Source organism: Mastomys coucha, unplaced genomic scaffold (assembly GCF_008632895.1).
Source record: "Mastomys coucha isolate ucsf_1 unplaced genomic scaffold, UCSF_Mcou_1 pScaffold7, whole genome shotgun sequence".
NCBI lineage: Eukaryota > Metazoa > Chordata > Mammalia > Rodentia > Muridae > Mastomys > Mastomys coucha.
In genome coordinates, this window is record NW_022196913.1 from 57,843,672 (window position 1) to 57,860,019 (window position 16,348).

General features: G+C 46.1%; 1 protein-coding gene across 2 annotated transcripts in view; it reads right to left on the minus strand.

Moving 5' to 3' along the window:
• The window catches only part of Sptlc1 (serine palmitoyltransferase long chain base subunit 1), a 45,881-nt gene continuing 29,533 nt past the window's right edge, over positions 1–16,348 (minus strand). For both annotated transcript variants that reach the window (XM_031358488.1, XM_031358490.1), the window contains 7 exons: positions 10,038–10,145; positions 8,990–9,085; positions 8,354–8,450; positions 7,409–7,463; positions 5,205–5,322; positions 2,698–2,771; positions 1–1,248 (listed from right to left, as the gene is read on the minus strand). In XM_031358488.1, the coding sequence (XP_031214348.1) occupies positions 1,155–1,248; positions 2,698–2,771; positions 5,205–5,322; positions 7,409–7,463; positions 8,354–8,450; positions 8,990–9,085; positions 10,038–10,145 (642 nt within the window). In that variant the 3' untranslated portion in view covers positions 1–1,154. The remainder of the gene's footprint in view (positions 1,249–2,697; positions 2,772–5,204; positions 5,323–7,408; positions 7,464–8,353; positions 8,451–8,989; positions 9,086–10,037; positions 10,146–16,348) is intronic.

Here is a 16,348-nt window from a genome sequence, read left to right on the forward strand (position 1 = left end):
TTGCTATCCAAACAGACTCCTTTTCAGGAATGTAAGCTCTTGGAGGTTTATTTCATTAAAAACCAAACCAAAACAGACTTTCCCCAACAGGAGCGTACCCTCACAGCAGCAGCAATCACAAGGCACGTATGAAATAGAAACATTAAAAATGTCACAGATCACTTAAAAAGATGCCGATCCACGGTTAACATGAGTGCATATCAGAAAACGACATTTAAATGCCTGTTCAACAAGAGAAGGAATAACGGCCTTCCATGTACACGATCCGTGGCACACATCACAAGCCTTTACACCACTCAACACGCTCGCTATGGATGGCAGCAGCCAGTGTACAGCTCAGAAATCACTTTTAGAGCATTCCTATTGTTCAGAGGCATCTGGAATTTATAGAATGAAAGAAGAAAGTTCGCATTTTTCTCAGCTTAGAAAAAGCCCACAGTTCTATGTTTCTGGACAAACCACCATGAAAAAGGACATTGGACATATTAAAAAGTACTAAGGGCATGATTTGTATTTGGGGATCAGAATAATAACCCTCTTCCCAAAACTGATTAGAGAATATATAAAAAATATAAAGTCAATTACACAAAAATAAAATAATGTTTGGTTCAGATTATTGCTTAGGAAGTGGTATGAATATCTGTTAGTGAAGGTCAGATTAGACATGACAGTGTCAGCATCAGCAGCACAGAGTCCTAGGATCACCACGTTATATGATGTTTATAGCACACAGAGAGTTCTCTGCATAGCAGCCACCACTGAGCTCTACCTGAAGGACCTGGGAAGACAGTCTGTCAGTCTCCCACAGTAAGTGTGGTCCATGGAGAGTTCCTTTTAGCTGCAAAGTCCTTTTCTATGGAATATGGAGGAGTGCTTATTGAATCATTCCCACAGACGGGAGAGGGAAAACTGAAGTTCCAGTTTTAAACAAAAGCGAAGATAAATGACAAGAGAGTGAAGCATCCTGACAGAGCACACGGCACCACATAGACACCAGTGATATGCTGTCATCTGCCATCCTCTACAAGTCAGCTCCTGCTGGATCCAACCATCTATTCTGGCTGTGTATTCAAGCACAGCCATAACCGGGCCAGCTGGAGGTCTCTGAGTAGTTCTGTCTGCAGGTGACATGGCAGGAAGCACTGGGCAGTAGCCTACAACAGCACAGCCTGGGCGGCCTCCCTGATGGTGGATGCAGCCTTCTGCAGCTCTTCCTCTGTGTGCTCCACGGTGACCACAACCCTGATGCTGAGAAAGACAAAGCACAGGGACACTGGGTCATACGCTTATGTGGCAGACAGGGCTCTGAGGGAGCCCGCCTTCTACCTGCTGCTGACTTCCTACCATGCAGCAGAAGGGAGCAGCCACGACAGGGATCTGCACCCCGCAAACCTAACACATGGTTCTCTGTGGTCCTGGCCATCCCCACTCACCTGTCTCACGTCCAAGTGTTTTATTTTGGGGAAGCCACTGAGGCTAGGAAACCACGCCTTCCAATGATCTACTTCTCTAAGCAGGAAGTCAACATTTCTCACACTGGTCTGCCTGGGTGCTCCTACTCAGTAACTCTGCTGGGACATACATGAATGTCCATTTCAGAAGATAAAGCAGATGATTTCTAGTTCTTAGGACACAGACTCAGTGAAGCAACCCTCCTCCTGTCCTTTGCCAACAGTGCCTTTAAGCACTAGACACGGTCACCAAAGACACAGTGACAGTGGGCACAGGAAGGAGTCAGAACTCAAGTAGCTTGAGCAGCTAGTTCCTAAGTTACCTAGTTCCGATCTGGCTGTCTGCATGTGAGGTCTCAGCCTAGCAGGGAGCTCTGCGCCCTAGTCCACTTGCATCTTAGTCTCTGTGCTCCAGGTTGGTCCTAGAGGTGTTCAGGCCACTGCACACCCCAGCAAACTACAGGGTCTCATCTGCAGAAGATCATGGTGTCCACCAGGGTCCTCCTGAGCAGATTCTGCTTGGCCTCAGGTGGGACCATACCCCAACACACCCTCTACAAATCTAATCCACTTCAGCCAGTTTCCCACTATGCTTAGCCAGAGCATTGTAACACCCGAGTTCGGGACATTAGCCTACAGTGTGGGAAAGTCACATACAACAAACTAACTTTATGTGTCATGCTATTAGACACCACTAAATGAATGTTCTTATGGGTGTGCTTTCCCATCATGGTAAATCTGAAGCGAAACTATCAGAAGCTAGGAACTGTCTGCACTTAATTCTCTTGAGTTCAGGGTGTCACTTGTTCTAGAAGTCTCCTCTGTGACCTCTGACCCAGGGCTATGGTGGTTGGAGCGTTCATTTCTTCTGATCACAGGAGTCAGAGCTAAGTACCTCAACAGCCCAGGTTCGAGTCCACCCCCATCCCTTGCTTTGCAGTCCTGCTGTAGCTTTGGTGTCTGCAGGACGATGCATGTAGATCACAGGCACCGTTAACAAGGTGACCATATCCAGGCTGCTCCCTTCCCCACGAATGTCTCCATAGCATAAGTTACAGTCGGACTCCAGCTGTTAGAGTCCATCGCTTAGGACATTCAGTCCCGTGATGCTTTTCAGTTCAAATGAAAAGCATGTAGCTGCTAAATGAACCCAGGGTGTGTGCTACACTATAAGGGCATTCTTATCCTGCAATATTTCAAAGAGTGTAAAGCAGGAAGTGGCATTGCGCTTTTAATATTAACCAACCTTGGAGGAGGAAGGCACTTCTCTTCCTTGTCCAAGTAGCGTGCCTGAGTCAATGCGATGCCCTTATTCATGCACTGCAGGGAGAAAGAGTATATTAACAATCACTTAGGTCACAGTGGACAGATATACTGTCCTCAAAAGTACCTGCCATTTATATTTCCACTTAGAGTTCTAGGAGACAAAGCTTATGTGCCCTTAATGTTCTTTCAAGGTGAACCCTTCTTTTGGACTCAGACTTTCCTGTGATGGTGGCTACAGAGCCTATGAGATGTCTGGATGTGATGGTTTGAATAAGAACAGCCCCCATAGGCTCATCTATTTGAACACATGGCCTCCAGTTGGTGGAACTGTTTGGGAAGGATTCGGAGGTGTGGTCTTCCTGGACCACACCTGGAAAAGGTCTGACACTGGGGGTGGGCTTTGAGGCTTCAAGTCCTCCTGCTACTCCTCGTGTGCTCTCTGCCTACTTGTGGATCACGGTGGCTACCGCTGTCACTATACCTTTTCTCCACCATGATGACCTCTGACTCTTTGAAGTTGTCTTGATCTTGGCGGTTTATCACAGAAACAGGAAAGCGACTAAAACCTGAGCCATCTCTCCAGCCCCGTCTTTAGGTTTGTTCTGAGAATGTTTGAGCATGCAGTCTGCCTGCTCATGTCCACTGCTTGCATGTGAGCCCTGTGTCTCTGAACAGCAGTGTTAGCTAAAGCCAAAGAACAGAGTGGGGTTAAAGCACCATATATGGGCATGAAGATGACTCCACCCTCAGGGCAGCGCACAGACCACCATGGGGGAGGCTCCTTTTAACACAGGCACACAGCTTTTGCAGAGCTTCTACTGTGTTCACTGTTGTGAGCCTACCCGTAAGAGCGGTCCTGTGGGAAACAGCAGACTGAGCAGCCACAGGGATATAATGCAACCCTTAGCTGTGCTGCCTTGTCAGCCACAGGGACATAATGCAATCCTTAGCTGTGCTGCCTTGTCAGCCACAGGGACATAATGCAATCCTTAGCTGTGCTGCCTTGTTCATTGGTGGCTTCTGAACAGGTGCATCTGTCTTTTCTAAAACCTCTAACCACAAACCTACTTTCTTGTCTGTTTATTTCTAGGGTAAGACAGAGGCAGTAAAGGGTGGAGGACACTGCACCCCTTTACGGAAGCCTGACTTTTCCTCAGGCCCGCAGAGCTGAACCTGAGAGGACATGTGGGATGTGTCCTTTTTCAGCCGGTCTAGTATTTGTAGCCTGATCATCATACTGTGATAAGAACATACACATGTCTTTAATAATGAATCTTAGATTTGGCTTGCTTTTTTAAAGACAGTAGGTCCCAAGAGGTTCTATACTGTATGCATTGTGTACTGTGTGCATTGTGTACTGTGTGCATTGTGTACCATATGCATTGTGTACCGTGTGCATTGTGTACTGTGTGCATTGTGTACCATATGCAGTGTGTACCATGTGCAGTGTATACCGCGTGCAGTGTTTACTATGTGCAGTGTATACCGTGTGCGGTATGTACTATGTTCATTGTGTACCATGTGCAGTGTGTACTGTATGAAGTGTGCAGTACTGTGTGCAGTGTATATTGTGTATATTCCTTCATAGATTCTCACTCCCCACTCCAGATCCCGCAAGTCAAACATGGCGGGATGAAGAACACCCAGGCAGCTTATGCAACCCAAGAGGTCTTCACACTGAGTATCATCTGACCAACCATTGTCCTCCAGGCATGCCACAGGGACGAAGGGGACAGTGGCAGGCAATTTATTTACTTTAAAGAGCTGGGTGGTAGTGTCTCAGGGCAGCAGCAGAGTGGAATGAAGCCTTTACTCCTTACAGACAAAGGCTTAAACCTGTGCCAGGTTCCACGGGAGGCTGCATCGCCTCAGTACTGCAGAACCCTGGATTTCTGTAAGGATTAGGCAAGTGCCTGGGAGGCAGGGTGGCTTCTGGAGGCAGCTGCTAACTGCTGGGAGGATCAGCCAAGCAACTGCCCAGTGAGCAGAGTCAACAGCTTAGCAGAGATCAGTGATGTAAGGAAACTACTAGCAAGATTAATAAAGAGAGATTTGGTCAGGATTAGCAGTTCACACCTGCAATTCCAGCACTCAAGATGCTGAGTTAGGATGGCCCGTTGAGTTGGAAGTCCAGCCTGGGCTAGATGGTGAGTTCTAGGCTAGCCTGGTGACAGAGTGAGACCTTGTCTCAAGAATGCAAATGGTGAGCGGGTGAGTGTTCTGCAGGGCTGTTAGGAGAGAAGCTGAACACAGCTATATTCAATGCAGCAGCAAGCTCACAACTTCAGGAGTTAGGCTGAAAGGTCAAAGAAGCCCTCAGTCTGCCCTCCAGGCACTTGTGAGCTCTCAGGGCTGGCTGGGAGGGCTGCCATGAGTGTGGTGAGCAGCAGCGTGGCATACCGCACCTTTGGGGTAAGGAGGTGTTGTGAAAACAAGGTAAGTGAGGGTGGGGGCTGCTGGGTGCCGACTGCATAACTGCATACTCACTTGATCTACGATTTCCTGAAGCAGCTTCACATCTTCCTCCCGAGAGCCTGTGCTCTCTTCCAGCTGCAGGTGAAGCGCTGGGCAAAGGGACTCCCCCACCACTTTTAAACCAGAAACACTAGAGAAACAGACATACACGGCATCAGTACACTGCGGTCACAGAGATCCCACACAGGGTAACTGTTAGGGCAGGGGTTGGAACTCAGGGCATCATGCTGGCCCAGCATGGTGAGGACCTTGGTTCAGCCCTAATGCCACAGATAAAATACATGAATAAATAGCCATCTCAAGGCCCACTGAACTAAAAGCAGAACTGGGGATGCAGACAGGAACATCCCAGCACACGGTGGGATTCCAGCGTGAGAAGCAATGGGTACCTTCCTGTCAGGAAGAGCCTATGAAGCTGTTTCTCTGTGCACAGAAGGTCGCTGTTCGTGGGTACTATGGTCTCTGCTTTCCAGTCTCCCACGGTGATCTGGCATCCTTCTTGCTTGATATGGTCACCCTTCTCACAGCCCCTCATCCTGGGCTTCCCATCTCTTCACCTGGTATACACTGCTCTCTTGTCCTTCTCACAGCCCCTCATCCTGGGCTTCCCATCTCTTCACCTGGTATACACTGCTCTCTTGTCCACTGTGAGATCTAGATCATGCAGCCTTTCTTGGGGGATGGGGGGCCTCCCTTGGGACCCACTTACAGCAGGATGCATACCACAATTTTCTATCATTTTTCCTGTTTGCTTCCTTCAAGTGCATGCACTATCATGCACACTCCTTCCTTATTATCTAAGTTTTAGAGTGCCACAGAGATATGACATAATAACGTTATATTCTGACTATCAACAATAGGTTTAAGTGGCACGACTGTCTTATCTGTGTGATCTACTTTAAGTCTTGCATGGATTAAGATTAATACACAGAGATCTGCTCTGTCAGGGGAGAAGACAGACGCCTCTAGGGTAAAACTCTGTCTTGATTGTTAGGGACACGGAGCACCTGCATGAGTGGTACTCGCTTGGGGTCACCTTCACCATGCTTCCCATCCTGAAGGACACAGCTGTGGTTCACACCTTTGAGACTGGGCCCATTGTTGCCCATTTGCTGCTTTCCTTCAGCTTGTTCTTAGGCCCAGGTTTCCCTCAGGAAACTGAACCTCCCCACAGAGAACTTCTTCCAGGGTTCTAGCCAGTCCCCAAGTAGCGACTTCTTCTAGTCCCTCAGATTTAGACCTAGATCAGCTACACACACACACACACACACACACACACACACACACACACACCCCTATGTTGGCAGGAGGAACACTGGCTCAGCTATCCACGAGTATGAAGGGAGTAACAGCAGAGCCCAGGCTACCCACTAGAGTGGGTGGATAGAGACAGATGGCCAGGTACAGAGGAAAGTTTGGACAGAGCCAGAGGTAGGACAGAACTTGGAAGAAGCTAGAGCACAAGTCACTTCAGGTTGGTGCTAATGGATATACAATCTTCCTATGTGCTGTGCTGTGCCAGAAAGTTAACAGTACAAACAGCAACAGTGACCCTTCTACCATAGACCGTGCAAGAGCCACTCCCTATGCAGCAGACACACAGAGCACCACTGCCTGCCTGCTCTACACAACGGCTGCGGCCACTCACTCACCTGCCGGCACTTTCAGCAGTGTCTATTCCACATCTTACACAAGTCGGAACTTTCATAACCCAAGAAGCACACATCTCTTTAGGGAGCTAAAGGAAAGATCTAGAACAATGTGAGATCATTTCCTGGGGCACCAAAACTCAGCCTGAAGATTTTTCTTTTTTATAAAAAGAACACTCATGACTAACTTCTTTTCTTTCCTCTGTCACATTTACTAAGAGCAGTGTGGGGAGCGGGGCTGTCTGGTACACAGCACAGCTGTCTCTATCTGACGAGATGAGATTCACAAGTTCACTTGGGTCATACTGGGTAGTAGGTATAGGATCATTTATTTTCTTCCTACAGCACAGTGCCCACTACCATGCAGTGTGACTTCTAGAAAAGCAAGGCCTGGACTTTAGGACACGGCAAACAGCTGGCCCAGTTGTATTCAAAGCTATACGCACTAGTTTTTGCTTTTGTGGTTGCTGTGTGGTTGAAGGGCTGAGAGCTCGAAAAGCTCAGAGCCATACTGCTGCAGACTATGGTGGGGATGTGTGCTCTGCTAGCTGGAAGCCACACACTTACCCTTGTAGAGATTTATGGATGTTCTGGCATTTTTTCCTTAAAACTGCAAAAATACCTGCATTGAAAAAAAAGAGTTTGATGGTATATTTAAGACATTTGTTGGTACCAGCGTATGGATTCCTCTAAAAGCCCAGATCCTTAGTCTGAAATGCTGCAGATGCTCTGGGTGTGAACAGACATTCGGCTATGCACAGCTTGAGGGCCTGGGCTTCATGATGTTGCCAACTGGCTCCTTCTCACTGGGGCTGTTACTCGCAGCAAGCCCAGGGGTGATGGCCCTCGCCCTCACTGAGAGCTGCCCAAGCCCAGCTAGGATCACTGGCGCACTTCCTACTCTACTCTTAGCCCAAACCACTGGGCAGCACGGCAATTTTTTGGGATGTTTTCCTCTGATTCAAGGAAAGCTTGAGACACATGTGACCATGTGAGTTGACAGCTCTGCTGGGAATTCAGGAGTGTCAGCTAGCAAGCCTCCCCTGTGGTGTCACTTCAATTTACTCATTACTAGTGTACTGGGGACTGGAGTCACGTACCACGTGCATGTGTGGAGGTCAGAGGGCGATTTTAAGGAGTTAGTTCTCTACCACCTGTACCTGGGTCCTGGAGATCTAACACAGGTTGCCATGGTTGTATGCGTACACCTTTACCTGCTGAGCCATCTTGCCAGCCCCTTTTCCGTTTTAAAGGCTGCATGCACTATTACAGTCAAAGGCCACTTGCTAAAACTCCCAGTTAACTTTTCACTTTGCTCAGAGCTGTTTGCTGACAAAACAGGCTAGCACTGTTATTAATTGGTGCTTCAAAGGCTGGATTGAAAACAAGACAGAAAAGCACATTTCCTAAAGTTCAGCGCACTCAGCTAACTTCACAAATCACAGCAGTCGCCACACTTGGGAAGGAACAGAGGCTGGCACTGAGCCAGGCCCCTCCTTTCCTAGCTCTTACCTGGATTCTCCTCCATGATGTTGAGAGCCTCAATGGCAGCAGCGGCCAGCAGGGGAGGTAACGAAGCTGAAAAGCAGTAGCCTTGGCCAGAAAGCCTCTAAGGAGAAACAAGGACGAACATGTTCTATCTGCGAAGAGGGACTTTTAGAAGGCCCCAGGCCCCACAGTAGGGCGCATCTACCTGAACAGCAGGCATACTGACTGAACCACAAGGGTGCACATGCAACAAAACCAAGATGCTTTCTCAAGAGATAAGGACTTTATGTGTCTGTAAACACTTTGAGCTATCCTTTAAAAACAGGCTCTTAGGGAGCTGGAGAGATGGCTCTAAGGATAAGAGCACTGACTGCTTTTCCAGAAGCCCTGTGTTCAATTCCCAGCTCACAACCATCTGTAATAGGACCCAATACCCTCTTCTAGTATGTATAGCTATAGTATATTCATATAAATATATATATAAAAAACCCTTTAAAACAATGACAAAAAACCAAACCAAAACAAAATAAAACAGAAACCCCCAGGCTTTTAAATAAAGCCCGTGTAATAAACTGAGTTACATCTTGTACTGGAAGCTGTGCTCTGACGTGGTGATGGGAACAATGTCTACAATTGTATGGCATTTCTAAGAAGCATCACCTGATGGTCCACCACGAAAGAGCGGCCACAGCAGAAGCCCCCGATCGAAGCGAGCGCATTCTCCATGTTAGCACTGATAAGGTCGATGTCATCGATCTGCCAGGGCAAACAGAAAGCCGTCACCACCAGGCCTGCCTGAGGGCAGTGGTTCTCCTCGTTAATTCAGTTACAGCTCACCTAGGTCCCTACCCACACTTGCTGACATCAGACATCGTTTAACTTCCTGGGCATCGCTCTGCACTCTTTTCTCCAGGGCAGTACGGTGCTCAGTGCACATAACTAAGGGAATTTTGTATTTTATCCATTAACTAGGTGACATAGGTAGCAAAGCTCAATTGGAGAAAAGGTTCCCTGTAACTCTACCCACGGTGCCCTGCGAGGCAGCTATCACCAGCCCGAGGCACCAGGGACACACCCCAGGGCACTGGTCACTCTGGCTTGTCTCCCCACAGGGAAAGGAAATGGGTCAATGCTATTCCACCTTCTGGGCCTCTATTAGCTTTGCTGAATCTATTCTTGGTGGTGTTTTTGATAGCATGCATGTGTCAAAATAACATATCAGTTATGGCCACACAATCTGCCACTATACAAACACACACATATATGACACAACTGTATGTATGTACTTCCACAAAGTATATATAGAATTTTAAATACTAAAAACATCTTTAGAAGGACTAAGGAAATCCTTTTTGTTGTTGCTGTTTGGGTGTGGCATCATCTGGGTAGTCCAGGAAAACCTTAGTTTTACAACTGCTGGGATCCCAGGCATGGGTCACTGTGCCCAGCTAAGGCAGTTCTTGGTGATCTTAACAAATAGAACAGAAACCTAGCTGCACCTAGAAGAGACACGGAGAGCCGAGTTACAGACACCCCACCCCTGGGAAACAACAAAAACTCCAGAGGGAAGACAGTGTCCTGACTGGGCTGACCAGATCCACCCCAGACATCGAAGCCTTATGAGCTCTGGATTGGTGAAGTTCTTTCCTCCGCAGGTTTCCGACGGGCGTGGGGGGTGGGGGTGGGGCTTCCTAGTGAGAGAACTCACATTGATCCCATAGTGCTCAGTGACTCCTCGCCCGTGCTCCCCAAGGACTCCAAATGACAGGCTTTCCTCCAGGAAGATTCTTGCTTTATATTTATATTTTAATTTAACCTAGGTTTTAAAAAAGACCAAAGCAAACAAACAAGCTTAAAACTGTCATTGTTAGCAGCATACAGAATGTCTTTTGGAGAAAAAAATTAAACTTATAAACGTACTGACAGTTGAACCTCAACTTGTCAAATTTACCAGCTTGTTAAAATCTGTGACTCCAAAGTCAATACCTGTCCATGCATCCTTCAAAAGCTCACGGTGTGGGTGGTGAAGGACAAGTGAGAAGCAGTCACTGTGTCCTAAGTAACTTTTGCATTGCACCCCTGTGCACAGTCACGTCACTGTGCCTCTTGCTAGTGTCTCACTGCTCACTCTGGCTCCACTAATGTGCTTTCTAGGATCTTAGATGCAGAAAGCGGAGAAATGCCTTCTGGAAAAATGTACACTGGAGAAACTCCCTTCAGCATGGATGTGAGGCTGTGGGTAGGAGTGCAGTGGCAATGAATCAACAATCTACACTAGACAGAACCACACAGGCGCAAGCTCCATCTTCCCTCTGTCACTGTGCACAGCACCTCTGCAGGGCGGACGGTCCTTTTCACTTCTGAAATGACCCATCTTAGCAACAGACAGCACAGGACCTTGTTTTAAAAAGGGAAATGTTAAGACACTTATGTGTAGAGATATACAACATATCTATTAAATACTTGTCTGACTACATGTAAAATCCCCATGGGAAATATTTTTTTTCTCAGTGGGTGTTTTATTTGGATCCACAGAAATGTATGAATGTAAAAAAATGTTTTATTATGTTTATTATTATGGCTCATTCATCTGTTTTCCTCTTACTTTTATTTATGAATTTATATTTTAAGAGAGGAATCTTACTCTGTAGCCCAGGCTAGTCTAGAACTTGCATGCAGAACAAGATGGCCTAAAACTTATGTTGCTCCTCTGTCTGAGTCCCCTTAGTGCTAGCGGGCAGATATACCGGCATCACTGGCATGGATTGCTAGGTGGTTTTTGTTTGATTGTTTTTTTTTTTTTTTTCTGTTGTCAGGCTTCTAAGTAAATCTTTTCCCCTCAAGTTTTTGTTTTTTGAAACAGGCTTTCTCTGTGTAGCCCTGGCTGTCCTGGAACTCACTCTATAGACCAGGCTAGCCTTGAACTCAGAGAGATCTGACTGTCTCTGCCTCCCAAGTGCTCCGACTAAAGACATGTGCGACCACCTGGCAGTAGACATGTATGAAATTATTAAATAAAAAGTATTCTGGGGCTGGCGAGATGACTTAGTGAGTAAGAGCACTGACTGCTCTTCTGAAGGTCCTGAGTTCGGATCCCAGCAACCACATGTAATGAGATCTGACGCCCTCTTCTGGTGCGTCTGAAGATAGCTACAGTGAATTATGCTGGAGCTAGTGGGGCCAGAGTGGGTGGGGCTGTCCTGAGTTCAATTCCCAGCAACCACATGATGGCTCACGGCCATCTGTACAACTACAGTGTACTCATACACATAAAATAAATAAATCTTTAAAAAAAAAGTATTCTTAAAAAACTTAGCAACAATGCATTAGGAAGTGATACATGCATACTTGTATGTATTTCCCCACTCTGTAATTTACATGTAATCTGCATGTAATCAGCTGCACGGCCACACTAAAGGACAGCACCTTGAGCTACTCAGCCGTTACTACAGTGAGTTGGGTGAAGCTCTTCCTCTGGTTTGCACGTCTGTCCGTCTGATGGTTGGAGTCACACTTTAACTTACAGGTCCAATTACTAAGTTCTCTCCACTGTAACCACACACGCCTTGCCCAGAAGATGTAAGATGGCTTGCTGTCCCCTCCTAAGTTTCTGAGAAGTAAGTACTATGGTCTGTTCCTGACCATCACTGTTAAGTGGGCAGGGTGACTGGGCATGTGGCTGCTAGGTGGGCAGGGTGACTGGGCATGTGGCTGAGTTTGTTTTTCATCAAAAACACTAATATAAGGGAAAGCTCTTCAACACTGACTTTTCCTTCCTTAATAGGAATGAGATATCAAGTTCTAAAACATGTCTACAAAACAGTAACAATAACCCAGCACTTGGAGGAAAGCAGTGGAAGAGCACAGGGTCCCAGGTCAACCTGACTCATCCCATCATCTCTAAGGTCAACCTAACTCATCCCATCTTCTCTACACAATGAGCACTTTCACTCCCTCTGCTGCCAGCTTCTCTGTATTTGTTCCACTACATACCTGTCCATGGGCAATGCCCTGAAACTGTAACCCCATGAAAAGTAGCTCTAGGAATGGCAAGATGGCTCAGTGGGTCAAGCCCACCTGAGTACAATCCCAGGACCCACACAGCACATCCTTCAAGCTGTCCTCTGATCTCCACACATGTGCAATGTGACATACATCTCCTTCCCTCACACCACATAAATAAATGCACCAAAGTGCTTTGAAAACCCTGCTGTAATAAATTTGGCCCCCCTCCACTATTCTGTCAATCTTTGACACCTGTACAAAAACAGGAAGATGAAGAAAAATCCATCACTTGCATCAGTATTTAAAATAATAGTAGTGAAAAGCTTTACAAATGTCCCATGAAGCCTTAACTTGAGACCTTATTCAACAAACAGACTCCTGTCCAGATGCAAGGGTTCAACATGACAGCGGCCAACACAGGAAAGCACACCATCAGAACTCTCGAAAAATCAAGTACATCCCGGTCGGTACAGATGCTTTTGAGAAACTCCAACAATCTCTCAGGCAAATACACTTGGTGCGTTTAGGAACAAGGAGTTTGTTTGTTTCTTTGTTTTTTTTTCAGCCTCCTAGAGAGAATCAATGAAGACCTGCAGAAACCTCTCAGCTGAGACAGAAAGTTTCCCCTCAGGCCAGGCCAAGGATTCTTTTCTCACTGCTCCTAAGCTCTGCGGAGGAAGATATACCCAGAGAAAGCAGGCAAAGGAGAAAAGACAAGAGAGATTGGAAACTTGAGAGAGAAGAAAAACTCTGTTTACAAATTACATTGTTCTTTTGTTGTGTGAGACAGCATCTTATACAGCCCAGGCTAGCCTTGAAACTTCCATGTACTGTAGAACAAGCCTGCCTCCATCTTAGGCTTGAAAGCCATCTTAAATAAAGATAAGTTAGGTCCATTCCTGTTGATGGTTAAACCTCTATTTTTCAAGGACTGGGCTATGTCCCACCTGTAACCTTAACTACAAATGATTCTGTTCTTCCTGTTCCAGGAATGGCAACCATACCTTTGTTTTAAAAAAATTGTTTATAACCATCTTGCAACCCTATCTTTGTTTTAAAAGGTTCTATGGCTACCTATGACTACTGTGTTATGACTGTGACTACCTTGCTATGCCCAACTTACAACCATGTCTTTGTTTCAGAAGCCTATATAGGACTGACTTATTATGCTTATTTTGCTCCTGTAATCCAGCCTATTTTGCCTGCCAAATGCTCCATTTGTAAATTCTCTACCCCTGAGCTATAAAAGCCTTGTTTTCCTCATATCCAATGCTGCCTCTCAAATCCTGCTTTAGAAAGAAGCAGCCCAGGCACACAAATAAAAAAAATTGCTTTAATTGCTTGCTTTAATAAATTTGGCTATGATGATTTAGGTCAGTACTATTTCTCCTCCCATATTTGGGATTAACAGTAACTGAGGGTGACCTTGAACTTCTGATCCTACTGGACACCATGCCTTGCCCAGACATAGTCTGTCTATCAATCTCTTTCTCTCCCTCCCCCACCTCTCTGATTCATAGTATATAATATACTAAAACAGCATTACTGCACTAAAATGTAATAAAAGATAGATCTATAAAAATGGTTATATTCCTGTAAATTAGCAGTGAATGATCTAAAAAGGAATTTGAGAAAACAATTCCATTTAAAACAGAATCTAAGTCTCAGACATTTTGTGAAGTTAATGCAGTGGTGATGCTGTGCCACTGAAGGCTGACTAAGGGCCAAAGTGAGCAGGACCTCCGCCCAGACTGAAGACTTACCCGGTGAGGTCCTGTGCCACGAGCCAACCTACAAAGCCACAGTTGAGTTTACAGGGAAGGAGAAGCGCATTCTGAGTCACACCGATGAAAGGACCACATCATGCAGCAAAGTTAGAGAACTCAGGTGTCATGATTTCAGAGCCCCGGGCTAAGTCACAGCAACCACACAACACCGCACCAACAGAAGGATCGACCTGAGTCAGACGAGTGACTAAAACCCTATGTTCAGACAGATCCCAGTGACATGGCCAAGGGAGCGTACACGGGCACCTCCACAAAAGGCGACAGTGTCATACACAAAACGTTTACCTGAACAGAAGCCAAAGAAAAAGAGGGAAAACTCTTCTTTAAGAAGGAAATAAACAAGCCGGGTGGTGGTGGCACACGCCTTTAATTCCAGCACTTGGGAGGCAGAGGCAGGCGGATTTCTGAGTTCAAGGCCAGCCTGGTCTACAGAGTGAGTTCCAGGACAGCCCCGGCTACACAGAGAAACCCTGTTTTGAAAAACAAAAACAAAAACAAAAACAAAAAAGAGAAGGAAACAAACAAGAGATTTTATGTAGCTTTGATTACAAAAACATTTTTAGAAATGGCACCACTACCACCACCACCAACAAAAAACAAAACAAAGAAAAAAAAATCAACCAATTATACAACAAAAAAACCTCACCCAAATAAACCCCAAACCAAACATTATGTCCAACAAAACAGTTAAACTGCGCTTCATCAAAATTCAAGTCTTTTTTTGGTGTGTGTGAGACGGCCCTGTACAGCCCTGGCTTATATAGGCCAAAGTCACCAGGATTTACGTGCTTCTGCTTCCCAAATACTGGGCTTAAAGAAGTGTGCTACCACACAGGGGCAACACTTAAAAAGCTTATAAATCGAAGTTCAGTATTAAGTGAGAGCAACCCACACAATGGGTGAACTATCTGAATCCTGTACGCGACTGGGGCCCAGTTTTCAGATCACATAAACAACTCTTACAACGTAATAAGCAGACAAGTCGACCAAAAACGTGGCACAGCACTGGGATAGATATTTCTCAGAAGCAGACAGATGCTCAAGTCCACACAGACACTCTCAGCTGCTGGGAAAATGCAAGGAAAGACCATGGTGAGACAGCTTCATTCCTGCTAGGATGGACAACACAGAGCAGCACCAAAAATACGTGCTGTCACGCGGACAAACTCACCGTGTCCGTCACCACACAGGGGTGCAACTGCTTATACACGAGGATGTGAAAACAGGCCTTGGAAAAACATTCGTACATGAACACAACAGACAAGAACCTGATGCCACCAGTCGAGTACACAAAAGCTGAACCCACATGAAGTAACAGCATGTCAAAGGATGTATCTCACAATACGACAATGACATGCACCTGTCTAGAAAGCATCCCGTCACTGAAGAAAGCACGGAGAGAGGGTGCCAGTCACAGGAGACTGGCAGAGCCAGCAGAGCCATGGAGACGTCAGACTGGCGGAGCCAAGGGTGTGGGGAGGTGGATGCTGACTGGTAGACAGACGTGGCCTCTACCACGTTCTGGAGTTGATGGGGCTGCTGCCTCAACAGGGGACCCACTGTACTGTGTTGTACAGTTTATTTAGTCCAGGAATCTCATCTTGATTAGGAAAGCTACAGTGGCTATGGCTTCTGAAAACAGTGTATTGCTTTCACTGTTAAAGGCTGGCTTATAAAATACACATTATTTGTTTTCATTTATACAAAATTTACAAACATTAAAACTAATCTATAAGAATAGAAAATATATCAGTGGTTGCCTGGGGTCAAGAATGGGTATAAGGGAACTTCTAAAACAACATAGTCCCGTATCCTGACTGTGTTGGTGACAGAGTCACCTTCCATACATATCTATCAAAACGTATCCAACAGTACACTTAAAGTTGTATCCAACAGTACACTTAAAGTTGGTGTACTCTGCATGTCAATTTTGGCTCAATAAAATTTGTTTTTAGAAATTAAGTATTTGGAGCCTGAACTAGCCATCTCCTGTAACCAGGCAAGAATTCCAGTGGAAGGATTGGGCCACCAGATCAGCCACAAAACCATCAACCTGTGCTCTGTCCTGTCTATAAGATGTGCTGGGGTAAAGTTGGTGCAGAATTGTGGGAGTGGCCAACCAATGACTGGTTCAACTTGAGACCCATGCCATGAGAGAGAGCGCACCCTTGGCGCTGCCGGAGAGTCCAGAGGCCTACCTAGGATAGAATCAAACACCAAATGGGGG